Below are 13,576 nucleotides of genomic sequence, written 5' to 3'. Positions count from 1 at the left end.
CAAAAAGACATGTGTATGGCGGTAAACTTCCCTCAAATCAAGCCATATCATGTACATATCATGTACTATGAAGGCTTAGAGCTGAAAATTCCTCAATCAAAGCACTTATAAAAGCTGTCCAATCATACCCATTTTCACCTATCTCACAAACGTAAACATATTAGTTGTTCCAATTAATTGTTACACCTCAATAATTAATCCCAATATGAAACGTTGATAGGCACAAAGACACACACACTCACCATTTGCACCTCGTGTAACCTTTAAATAAATTAATCAAACTAAAGTGCTCCTTGTGCATAGATTTACCACTTGCACCTTGTGCAACCTTTAGATAATTTCCTCGCACATTAGACTTCCTGCACACATATTACTCAAGCATATATTCTTTCTAAAATATTGAGAATAAAAAATATAGTAAATTTCATACCGTAACAGTATGAACCACATTTATTTGCAACGTTTGTTTGCCAATAAAGAGTAAGACTTTCTCGTGTCAAAAGAAAGTTGAATATTTGGGACACGTTGTCAATAAGCAAGACATAGTTTTGAGCAACTTGTTTTGAAAAAAGGTTTTTGTGTTAGGAAGGTGGAAGAATCCATCCGCTCACACAAAGAGCCAACACCATAACGTTCTACCAGCTGGAGAGCCCCAATAATGAAACCCAACCATTCTACCATACGCAAAAAGGTTTTTATAGAGATAGAATAGAATAAATAATAATAATAATAGGCGGCATGGAAAAAAGAGCCCAAGGGGAGAGAGAGTCTGGCCTCCACTCCACCCCTTTAACAGGAAGCTTTTGAGAACAAGGTATCTTCTTCTGCAGAGACGCCATCAAATATTTGAAGTACATTTTCTCTCGCTTTTTATCTTTCAAATTCTCCCATTAGCATGCATGGTGCCCTCATTTACATGCCCCACCGTTCTTTTTCGGGGGCAAAGAGCTTGCTTTGTGCTGCGTTTAGGTGAATTTGCTTAGTAATTAAGAAGCCACTAAGATGTTTTATTAAAGTGGATTGTTCCAGTCATTTATTGTGGTGGAGAGGATAAAGAGGTGCTCTTGTTGATCTCTTGCTGGTTCCATGTGTGCTCACGTCCGCTGTTTTAGCTTAAAGATCAGCTTGCTGTAGCATTTTGATCTTATTGGGCTTGATTTGACAGCCTCCTTCATGTATCAGTGTCGTATTTAGAGTATGAATCGGAAGGAGAAGAAGGGGGACCAAGACCTCCCCTTGGGCAGTCGCACCCACATCCAAGCACAGGCTCTTGTTTGAGAGTTGACTACAAACCCTCTTTTCTAGGTGGTTGTCAGAAAATTTTGGATTGGCTCTAAACTAGCAACCTAAGTTTCCATATCAGATGGTTGTCATCTGGTGGGCTGAGGGGGGAAATTTAAAAAACTACCAAGTTATGAGCTCAACGAGTCAACACATAGGCTACTTCAACCAGCTTACAACGGGTTACAGCTTTGAAAATCCAGGCCCACCAGCATGTAAACGAAATCCTTGGTTGACGTTGGCAGCTGGTTGTGCCTGCCAATGCAACCAACCTTTTGGTGTAAAGGAAGACAATCTAGGGGTACCTAAGGTACACCCTCACCGTGCACACTCTTGACATCTCCTTAAATAGGTGATGCATGTGACATCCTCTCTTGTGAAATGTGAGCACTGGGGCAAATCTAGGGGTACCTAAGGTACACCCTCACCGTGCACACTCTTGACATCTCCCTAAATAGGTGATGCATGTGACATCCTCTCTTGTGAAATGTGAGCATTGGGGCAAATCATGCTTTTTTGCTCCACTTTTCTTCCACTTCTGTTCCGGCCAATGTGTAGGCTCTGCTCCACATTCACTGGCTCAATCTCAAAGCTCTCTTGTCCAGTTATACTGGATCTTCAACAAGAGATGTAGTCTCATCCTCCTTATTGGACTCGGGAAGCCTCTTCAGAAGCTGTAGGCAACTGATAGGTTGACCTCATTGTCCTGTCTGGATAGAGAGATCTACCGTTGGCTCTTTGGTTTGGGTTTGGGTTTGGGTTCACATTCGATTTCAGGCATTGGCAACTCAGCAATGAAACTTTCTTTTGGAATCTCTCCATCTATGATAGCATCACCTAGGAGATCCTCGTCTTGGATCAACGTCTAATGTGGTAGCATCACCTAGGAGATCCTCATGCCTTGGAAGCTTTCCCTCACTTGGATCAATGTCTATTGTGGTATGTACCCATGCGTGTACATTAACACTCTGTCACCATCTTGATGATATGGGCTCTCCTTAGCTCTTCCCAAAGCTTTGCTTCATGTTCTTCGTGTTGTCATTCCTCACTTTCCTGGACTTCTTGTTCCTCTTGTATCCGTTTATACTGGGGTACGATAACTTCATCCATCCGACAAAACCATTCTTGAAGCTCCTCTTGCTTTCGCCATAACTCCTCCTACCCAATCTACAACTCTCGCCAATGCCTCTTTTTCATGTCTTCAAGGCTCTCCATTGGTTGCTTGTCCGTGTTGGGAACACATTGAAGGGGCACATGGTTCCCCAGGCTTAACCTAGATGCAACACTTAACTTGCATGCAAAATAATGCTACATGCAAGACCTATGTATAGAACCTTAACACACAGGTACAAAGCTGATTGTGGATCATAGTCACAAAAAAGCGTTTCGACGTTCAAAACCTCTTGGCTAGTGATGTTTCGAAAATTAAAGAATATTTGTTTTTTTCAAAAATCCCCCCCGTTGAGTAGATCCTTTTGTAGTAGCAACTTGAGTGCCCGTGGGCCCTCTCCTTCTCCTTCCTTATTCTCCTCTTCCTCTCCTTCCTTCCTCTCTTCTTCCCCTTTGTCCCTTCTTCCACTTCCTCTCCTTTTCCCCTTTTTCATAGTTGCAATCTTCTCCTCCTCTTCATTTCACCTCTTTTTCTCTCATCTCTTTTTCTTCCTAGTCCCAATTTCCTATCTTATTCATATTCTTAATCCCATATCAGCGCAAACACTGTCCAGAACCTATCCCATAACAATCCCCACTCAGTCTCGGGCTTGGCTGTCAAAAATAGCTTCTTCTATGCTTTTCCCAAACTTGCTTCCCAAGTTTTAGCTAGGCGTCTCTTTTTGTCCACTTGTTCATGCCCAAAATAATAATATGTCCAGCCCTTTATTAATGATGTGTGAAAACACTGACTTATAAACATTATAAGTCACTTTGATGAATAAAATCCCTTGCTGCTCATGCTCTGTAGCCATCTTTCAGGCCAAACTTTACTAATAAATGCTTCAGCTTTCTTTTGTGAAAAATTTCCATTCTCACCTTGGTTCTGCTCTGTGTAAAACATTGATCAAGACTGGTGAAGGGACCAAATGGTGACATGCAATGATGCACCCACTAGCAGCCACCCATTGTCATGTGAGTAGTGCACCCAATGTCAACCACCCAATCTGTAAGAAGATGTGAGGTGGCAGGAACAAGTGAGTTAGCGGCAGGAAGCTCCTTGATGTTGATGAAGACAGTCTCCTTGGTGGAAGAGGATTTTTGGGATTGGTTGGTAGATGGAGAGGTTTGATTGGTGGGCTTCTTTGATTGGTTGGTAGATGGAGAGGTTTGATTGGTGGGCTTCTTTGCAGAACCACCTTCTCTCTTCTTCTTGCGACAGTCAGGTTGAATGTGACCTTTGTGACCACAATAATGGCAAGTAAGATTCTTATGAGCAGGATTGTTAGCAGGTTTAGAGTCAACTTTGTTGTTGGTGGAATCCTTGGACTTCCATTTGCCTTTGCCCTTGACCTGAAGAAGGGTCTCGTATCACATTCACTCTGCACTGTAGTGCATGGTAACAAGATGGCTCATCATCAGTGCTCCGCTGTACAACAATAGAACCTTGATATTGTTGTATGCCGTGACCCCATTGTAATCCTAGGCCAGGATATGTTAGGCACGAGCTACGTAGGTCATTCCTCAGCCTTAGAGTGTCAGTCAGGCAGTCAATCAAGTCCCTTAACCCACTTGGAGAGAATCATTCATGCATGTAGAGTTAGTAGAAGCCTTAGGATATTATTAAGTAGTTTTTATCATATCTTCTAGCATTTTTTTCACATTATTTAAGCATTATTACCATTATTTTCATCATAAACAAGTCGTGTAGCATAAAATGCTACAATCGGCTAGCCGACCAGCCACTTGTGCATATAAATAGCATGGCCTAGTCCTTTCTATTCCATCTCATGTTCATCACATATGCGATTCTGTAAGCCCAGCGGGGCGTGCCGTGACAGACTCAACCATGTGTCCAAGAGATAAAAATATATATAGAGAGAGGGGAGAGAGAGAAGGGAATAGGGACTTGCACAGTACACCACATTGAGCGGGGAACAGGCCCCGCTCCCTTTCAGGAATTTATTTAGGAACAATCCACGGGCACACTAGCTAGGATCAATACAATCAATGAATACAAAACAAATAGATGTGCCGATGTAGGATGTCCAAGTCGATGTTGATGTCGAGGCACAAGATCTCTGATGTCGAGTACACCACGGGGATGACCCACAAGTATCTCTCACCGGGCTAGTACCAAATCTAATATCCAAATCCAAGTCCAATGAATCCAAGTCCAAGTCCAAATCCAAGTCCAAGTCCAGATCCAAATCTAGATCCAAGTCCAAAATCCAAGCTCCATGTCTAGGCTCTATGTTTCATGTCCACGCTCTATGTCCAAGTTCCATGTTCATGTCCAAGTTCTAAATCCACTCGCTTATCCCATGAATAATTTCCACAACTCTTACAACCTTGTCGATGAAGAAAACCATGGAAAAGCTCTTTCTGGCAAGAAAATTGATATAAAGCTTGTTTTAATGATTTTTGGGCGTTAAAAATATAGTTTTTAGGGTTTTTGGAGCAATTTTAGGGTTGCTGAAATTTCTATCCGTACAGCTCCGTACATGTGTCCATATCGCCCATGCATATGCCCATACAAGTCTAGGGCTAACCGTACATATGAAAAGCACATTGTGGCGAAGAAGAAGCTCTCCATGATCATAATGATGCCCACACACACCCCACGATCTCCTTCATGATGCTACAAGAGAGGTTCAAGCCTTTTTATACTTGAAAAGAGCTCTGCTTTTTGCCAAAAGCTTGTCCATGCTTTTGCTTTGCCTTTTTATGCTTTGCTTTTTCCTTTTTGCCTTTGCTTTTGTTTTTTTTACTTTTATTAATAAAATATTTACTTAACTTTTGGTGCTTTGCTTTTCTGGCTTTAAGGCCTTAGAGCTACTTTTTGAGAAAGCGCCTTTTAGCTTTTTGGTCTAGCTCAGTCTCTCCTCTTTCCAATGGTGTCCTTGGCTTGCGGTCAATCCTGTTTGACTTTTTGCTTTTACTTGCTTTTTGACCAAGAATGGTGCTTTTTCTTAATCAAACCTTATGGACCTTGTCCCCGTCTTCTTCCACTTGTCTGGTGTCCGGCCATGGGTTTCATCATGTGAAATAGAGCTAGAAGGGCCAAATAGTTATAGATTCAGTCCACAACATATTGGAGCATTATCGCTTGATTATATAGAGTATTCATCATCGAAACGCAGCTCGAATTCAGTCCAAGGAAAGAGGCGCACGAGCCCTTGCGTTTTCAGCCATTGTGCAGTTTTCAGCATTCACAGCCATCTCGGTGAAGGTAAACGTAACATTGTTCATTCATAGTGCATAAACTCAGCCTAGAACAGTCTCAAAGCAGCCCTTCTCTCAGCCTTAGTTTGCAGCCTTCCTACATTCCATTGGAAGAGTGCATTGGCATTGAGATCGGTCATCATTGGTACCCCCCAAACAGAGGATTGACACCAGTTAGGAGATTGTTGCCAATATTAGAGCATGGCAGATTTGGAGAGCTAGATGCACGGAGGCTATTAAGGGTGTCCAGATTTTTGAGTCTCAATGCATACTCTCATGGCTACTTGGGCTCGTATTCGAGGGTCCTCTCGTTCCGCGTAGGCAAAGCGCGTTGTATTTATGCAGGAGTGGGACCACGGCATTTTCTTTTCCTCATGGCATCATGATGCTCCTCAGTGGTTGAGATCACCTTACATATTGTGGTGATTCTATTCTATTCCGGCTTATAGCCGTGATTGTTGTATGCTTTTTTCATACTTAATAGAAGTCTCTTTCTTGGAAAAAAATAAAAATAAAAAAATGTCCCTTGAATATGTCGATTCAGTCCAAAAGGTGCCGTTGGTGCAAATTGAAGGCTAGTAGAGGGTGGAAAAGGTGCTGAATTGCTCTCCTGCCATAGATGTGTGTGCCCGGGTGTTAACAACACTGCATAATGGAGTTGATAGTTATATAGTCTTGTGGGTTGACTACCATGAGTATATAACATGCACATTCCTAAAAGGTGAATTTGGGCATGTTCCTGGATTCATCTAGGTAAATATATACCTTGTCCACCTAAGAGGATAGCGTAATCCGAGACAATCAAAAGAGCAGCTCGAGGAGGAGATGATGAGGGGTTGAGGGCCAAGAGAACCTGCTCTAACACCAATAGGAGTGGACACCAAGGTAGCAACAAGCAAGGAGAGAAAGAGAGAAGCACAACACTCAGAGTAGATTGATGAGAATTAGTGAAGTACAAGAAGTGAAGTGACATGATAAGGTCACTTACACACACTTATAAGAGTGTACACATGCGCGGAGGAAAAAACCTGCTAAAGAGGGAAAAGTGCCCCGGCCCATTATTAGCCTACGTCTACACATCACTACCATATAAATGGCTACAGTCCCTTCAAACTCGGGTATAACCTTAGCATGTTGCTCCTCGTAGTGCCCCACATGATGATAAAGATCATTAAGGAAGGTAATCCAAAAGAAAAGACCTAGAAAAAATCAAATAAACCTCTGTCCCGCAAGTCCTAAGAAAGCATGTGCTGTCTAGCTTGTATATCTCCCGTCCCTTGCCGATGGGCAAAAGAAAAGCATGATGGAAAGAGTAAAACCTTAGGCTGAAACATGCCCTAGTGTGTGCGTCAAAATAACCAAAAGAGACCCCCTCTTTAAATTCCAGAAAGACTATATATGCTTTTTCCAAAAAAGAGGGGTAGCTTTTTAAAAATTAAAATCCCGATGCGTGTTTGTAAAAATGGCCCCATCGTTTATGCCCATAAAACGAACCCGCCCTTATTTGATGTCCCATGTTTTCTCATAAGAGATCCACCCTTGCATGTTTTCTCATAAGAGATCCACCCTTGCATGTAAAAAATTAATAAAATACACACAACTGCTTGTTATAAAAAAAACGTTTTTCTCCAAAAACAGGGTTTTTTTAAATTATGTTTTTTTTGCTTTAAAAGCAAACCCCCTCCCTTTTAGCCCACTTATCTTCTGAGCACATACGTTTTTGCCAAAAAAACACGAACCTTGTTATAAAAACGTTTTTGCGAAAAACAGTGCCTTTTTCTGACGTTTAGTCCTGCATGTGTGGTTGCCTTGTGCATGGGCTCCTTCTGAATCTGGCCCTACCTTGAAAAGCACGTTGCTTTGCCCTGCCTGCACGGGCTAGAGGCTGGTACAGCTACCATGTCAGCAGGCCGTTCAATACAGCTTGGTCTGCTGCACGTGTGGGGCTGCATGTGTGTGTGCCCCGCCTATTACATGGGTAGAACTTACGTATGCCTTGCCTAACATGACTGCAGCCCGGATACCTAAACATGACATGCTTGACTCATGCATCCAACTCTACCACGGCTATGCAACACAAACACGAGCATGCCATGCGTGAGACATGCAAAATTTGCTTTTTCTGCTTCCCATGTTTAGGTTTGCTCTAATACGAACTGTAAGATCCTCCCAAGGTTTCCCTAAACACATGCAACAAGATTAGTACAAAATAGAGTTGTAGGCTAGTTCACCTCTTGACTGTAGGTCCGTGTCCGTAGACCACCCCCCTTGGGCTAAGGATGTCCCAAGCCTAGGCACAGGCTTTCCGTCATCTGACCACTTACTTAGGTAGACCGTAGGATACAAAAGATTACGGTAGTCCACACAATAGGTTCACTCCACTTATATAGCCTCAGCCAACCTATAAATAGCCGTTGACTCATAAACAGCTATAACTTATGGGATAACACTAATAAACCTTAACCCAAGTAATCACAGCCTACTACACTAATCCTCAGGGTCCCCTAAACCTTAACCCAAGTAATCACAGCCTACTACACTAATCCTCAGGGTCCCCTAAACCCAGACTAGGCCCCACTAACCATTTGGTTAGCGTTAGGTATGTAATGCTTGAAACCGTGGATAAATGGTGGTGAGAAACTGGTAAATGAAAAAGCAATGTCTGCGAGTATTCTACAATTGCCAACGCACGAGGTACAGGGAAGGACCTACATTAGAAGCTGCACTGAATCACACTCTTTTTAGAGTTCCTAATTACATTGCTTTTGATATCAACTTCTCTCCATGTAGGGACAACGTGCTTTCAGCAGTCAACACGAGAGGTGTTAGTGTCATGGAAAAGGGTATGTCTTGTAGTTCTGTCTCATTGTATGCTAATTTTACATAAAGTGATGTGTCTATGAAATTTCTCATCCTCTGTAAAAATGTTAAGCTTTTCAAGTTTATTGCTGTGCAGGCTTTGTGACAGCTGTTCAACGTAATGCCAACTTAGCACAGTGCGAATCTGAATTGTTTTTTCAAAAGGCGAGTTAGTCCATTTTGGGAATGCTTTTTAAGGCTGCTTTTAATTAGACCTATAGATATACATATGTTATGTGTGTATTTAATTGCTACAATGCTTTATGTGGCTCTAGGTACGCACACAACTTGTAGCACACCATGCGGCACATCCCAATGCAAAGGTTATAAATCTTGCCATAGGAGATGCAACAGAGCCCATTCCTGAAGTCATTACGTCAGCCATGGAGCAGGTACACTTTAATGACTTAATTCAGGAGCCGTTGGAGTAATAGCTTCTGCCATTACACTGAAATTGACGCTTTATTGCAGTATGCTCGTGGCTTGTCTACTCCTGAAGGTTTCTCTGGATATGGTCCTCATCAGGGAATAGAGGTAAGTTTTAAGTGTGGTTCTGTCCTAATCTTAGCAAGATCTCACTTTTGGATGCTAAACCACCCTTCTACGTAGTCTTTGCGAAATAGGATTGCGGAGGTGCTGTACAAAGGACTTGGAGTTAAGGCACCAGAGGTCTTTGTCTCAGACGGAGCAAAAGGTTGCTTTGCACGTCTTCAGGTTTGCTGCTGAGAGATATATTCCATAAGATGTTTCCTGTGTGGTTTTGTGAACTTTAAAGGATGCAACCTTTTGTCTTTTGGCTGTCCCAAGGTATATGATTATCTCCATGGGGTGTTTCTACCACTGTTTCAGTAGAAGGGCAAGCTTTCAAAGTGGGAACCTTGGAAGTGCTGGCTGGTCCCGTCTCCATCGCCCAGGCCATGGAACCCTAGTCAATGAAGCTCTAGCCTGTGCCCTGCCTGCAGCTAGAAGTGATGGGGCAGGTTATCTTTTGCATCACTTGATGTGCTGCCATGCACACCTAGGTACAGTGTGTCCAGGATGACACCACAACTTTACATGCTGGTCCCTGATAAGTGTCAACTCTATGTGATCAAAATGCTTTACAGTGGGTGGGTCCCTGCTAAGTGTCAACTCTGCGTGATCAACATCAAGAAGAACCGTGTGATCAACTCCAAGAAGAAAATCACCCTTTGTGGCCTGGTGACCTTCTCATAGGTAGCATCAAGATTACATATTATTTCCTTTGATGGGCTGCCATGCACACCTAGGTACAGTGCGTCCAAGATGACACCACAACTTCATATGCTCTACTGCGGGTGGGTTCCTGATAAGTGTCAACTCTGTATGATCAATTTCACATGCTCTACAGTCCCTGATAAGTGTCAATTCTGTGTGATCAACTCCAAGAAGAAAATCAGCAACTTATCAACTGGGTGATCAATTCCAAGAAGAAAATAACCCTTTGTGCCAGATCTCCCAAATCCTTCATCTCAATCTTCCTTTTGAGAAGACTTTTCACATGCTCAATCTCATCAAAGTTGTCACCCCCAACAATAAGATCATTTACATAGATGGTGATGATCAAAATACCCTTATCACTCTTGCGCACATACAAAGAGTGATCTGAATGTACCATCAATATGAAAACCAATAGTGACAAGATACTAAGCAATCTTGTCATGCCATGCTCGTGGAGCTTGCTTCAGTCCATACAAGGCGAAGCTTGCATACATACTTTGGGTGACTTGTATCCTTAAAACCAGGTGGCTGATTCATATATACTTCTTCTTGCAAGTCACTATGCAAGAACACATTTTTTATATCCATCTGATGTAAAAATCAGCCTTTAGATGCAGCCACCGCAATCACAGCTCTCACAGTTGCCATCTTTACAACCGAGACAAATGTCTCCTCATAATCAATCCCATGTGTTTGCGTATATCCTTTGGCTACCAATCTAGCCTTGTACTTGCTTATGCTACCATCACTGTTATGTTTCACCTTATACATCCACTTACAACCAATAGCTTTCTTGCCTTCAGGTAATAGAACTAAATCCCAAGTCTCATTTTCATACAATGCATCTATCTCCTCATCCATAGCTTTCTCCCAACACACATTTCGAATAGCCTCATCAAAACATGTGGGTTCTACAACCTGCACAACTTTTGCCATATAAGCATAGTGATGTGCCACATAACCATCATAAGTTAACCTCTGCAGAGGATTTTTGACTCTTTCAGATTTTCGTAACTTTGCATTGATGGCTTCCATAGCCTTCTTCACACCAGGTGTCCTCATTTTGTTGGAATCCCAAGCTCCTCATCAAGGCTCATCTTCGAGCCACTAGACTCTCCATCAATAAGAGAGAATGCACTGCAGAAATATCAGGCATACCAAGGGGCTTAACCACTTTCTCTTTGCCTTTATGTGATGTACCAACTACATTTCCAGGACTGGTATTATGACGCAGTCTGCCTCTCCATGGCCTATCAACAGAACCGCTAGATGAGAACTCTCCTGGTCCACTCAATGACTGTGATTACTGACTTGCATTATGTGCAACCATGTTTCCACTTACATCAGTCCCAACAACATCTTTTTCAGCAGCATACTAGCTAGTCATCTCATCAAATACAACATCCCTGCTTACCCTCAATTCACGTGTAGCAGGATTATAGTATCTACATCTCTTTTGCTCAAGGGAATACGCAATGAACACACATTTTTCTGCCTTTGAATCTAGCTTAGTACGTAACTCATCTGGCACATGCACATATGTAATACATCCAAAAACTTTCAAGTGAGACAAATCAGGTTTCTTGCCAGTAAACTTCTCCTCTGGCGTTACATCATGATATAAACTGCTGTAGACACAGCCTCAGTCCAATAGCTATGCGGCATATTCTTCTCTGCCATCAATGCTCGTCGTGCTATCTTTGCAATGTGCCTGTTTTTTCGCTCAGCAACTCCATTTTGTTACGGAGTGTATCTATATGTAAACTGTCTCTGAATGCCATTCTTTCGTAAGAATTCAGAGAACTCATTGGAGAAGTATTCTCTCTCTCCATTTGACCTTAGGCACTTCACATGCTTTCTTGTCTGTTTTTCAGCCATCGCTCTAAAATTTAAAAAATGAGTGAATACTTCACTCTTCTCTTTCATGAAATACACCCATACTTTCCTTGTGTGGTCATTAATGAATGTTACGTAGTACCTGCAGTCACCCATGGATAGAGTCTTTGTAGGACCCCATTCACACGAATGCACAATATCTAGTACATTTTTGCTCACATTTCTGTTATGTGAAAATACATGCTTTGTTTGCTTTCGAATTGACATGCTTTACATACTGTCTGTATATCTTCAACCTTAAAACTTTGGCAGCTTTGTCACAATTTCTTTAGTCTGCATAGACTTCATTTTTTGCACATTTACATGCCCAATTCTCTTATGCCAAATGTCTATATCTGCAACAACTTCTGAACCATTTGCAAACATTGCAACACTCACTTCAGACATATTTATATTCAATGTAAACATTCTGTTCACTCTGTTGCCTTTTGCAACCAACCTACACTTATCTTTAAAGTCTTTTACATAACAGCCATCAGGGTTAAACCGGACTTGCAAACCCTGCTCAATCATCTGGCAAACTGAAACTAGATTATTTGTAATGTTTGGAACATGAAGTACATCTGTAAGGTACTTCACCTTACTATCCTGCATAGACAATGATACATTTCCCCTGTTTCAACAAGACCTGGTCTTTCAAGACTCTTCATTTCCTTGAACCACTCACCATGATTTGTCATGTGGTTCGAAGTACCTGCATCAACGTACCATACATCATTCTTACATGCTGCTACATCATTTTCAGACACAACATTAACTACATGTTGCATAACAAACAACCTCTCATTATTCTCATTATTTTTGCTAGAGGATGCATAGTTGTTTTGCTACACTTTTTCATTTCGCATGTCACTCTGTTTCTTATAGCAATCTGCCTGCACATGTCCATGCTTACCACAGTAAAAATAGCCTTGTGTATCATTATATTGCCTTTGTCAATTACCACGATCTCGTTGACTCCCCCTGCCTCTAAATTGGCCTTTTTTTTTGTGTGTTGTTGTTGCGAATCCTGGGACTGTTGCTGCTGTGATGACCATAATTCTGATTACTAGTTCGGCCACCACCTTGGCTATGTCCACGACCTCTACCTCGTCCTCTACTTGCACTTGTGTAGAAGGCCTGCTGCTCTGAACTGTTTTTATTTTGTGAAGATTGTTAATCTTCACCCAAATTCTTCTCTTCAATGATCAGCATTGACACCAAATCTGTGAAGTTGGGAATATTCTCCCGGGTCTGAATAGACGTCTTGAAAATCTTGTATTGTGGCCCGAGACCACGTAGACACACTTCCATCTTATCATCATCATCAACAGAAACATCGATAGATGCAAGGGATTCCACAATACCCTTGATCTTCAAGGCATAATCATTCACAGACATATTTTTCTTCTCCACAATATGAAGCTCATTCTTCAACTGAATCTTTCGTGCTTTGGTGTTAGTTTCATACAGCTTCACCAAGGTGTCCCATGCCTCCGTAGGTGACTTTGCATCTTGTATATGCTCAATCATAGTGTCTTGTATGCTGATAGAAAACCAATACATGACTTTCCTTGCTCCTTGATTCCAATCTTTGAATTATTTTACATGTGCAGCAGTTGGATTAATCACCGGTATCTCTGGTGCCTCCTCATGTTCACCTTCAATGTAGTCCCAGTAACCTTTTTCCATTAGGAAATTTGTCAATCTAAACCTCCAAGCATGGAAGTTGTTCTTGTCAAGTTTCTATGCAACAATCTGGTTTATTCCATCATTTGACATCTTGTCTGCAACAAAAATTTACCAAAAACAACACTCTTGTTTGATCTGCACAAACTGTTGTATTCTCTGCAGCGGTACTATACTGCACCTAAACTGTCACAACCAGTGACCTTAATTTGCATACATACATCCAATGGCAACTTTAAGACTACTTTGCAGTACATAG

General features: G+C 41.8%; 1 protein-coding gene across 2 annotated transcripts in view; it reads left to right on the top strand.

Annotated features, from left to right (window-relative positions):
- The first annotated feature begins 577 nt into the window (after window positions 1-577).
- LOC147641617 (putative LL-diaminopimelate aminotransferase, chloroplastic) overlaps window positions 578-13,576 on the top strand; it is a 41,217-nt gene continuing 28,218 nt past the window's right edge. Inside the window, exons 1-6 of one of the 2 annotated variants that reach the window (XM_086794406.1) lie at window positions 578-814; window positions 8,446-8,498; window positions 8,612-8,679; window positions 8,790-8,906; window positions 8,986-9,048; window positions 9,124-9,228. In XM_086794406.1, the coding sequence (XP_086650532.1) occupies window positions 8,489-8,498; window positions 8,612-8,679; window positions 8,790-8,906; window positions 8,986-9,048; window positions 9,124-9,228 (363 nt within the window). In that variant the 5' untranslated portion in view covers window positions 578-814; window positions 8,446-8,488. Of the gene's footprint in view, window positions 852-8,445; window positions 8,499-8,611; window positions 8,680-8,789; window positions 8,907-8,985; window positions 9,049-9,123; window positions 9,229-13,576 lie in introns of both variants that reach the window. The other variant, XM_086794475.1, reaches the window with a different exon arrangement.

The sequence above is a fragment of the Cibotium barometz genome, chromosome 1 (genome assembly GCF_041138505.1).
Source record: "Cibotium barometz isolate CiBa-2024 chromosome 1, ASM4113850v1, whole genome shotgun sequence".
NCBI classification, from domain to species: domain Eukaryota; kingdom Viridiplantae; phylum Streptophyta; class Polypodiopsida; order Cyatheales; family Cibotiaceae; genus Cibotium; species Cibotium barometz.
This window is presented reverse-complemented; position numbering and strand designations above follow the sequence as displayed.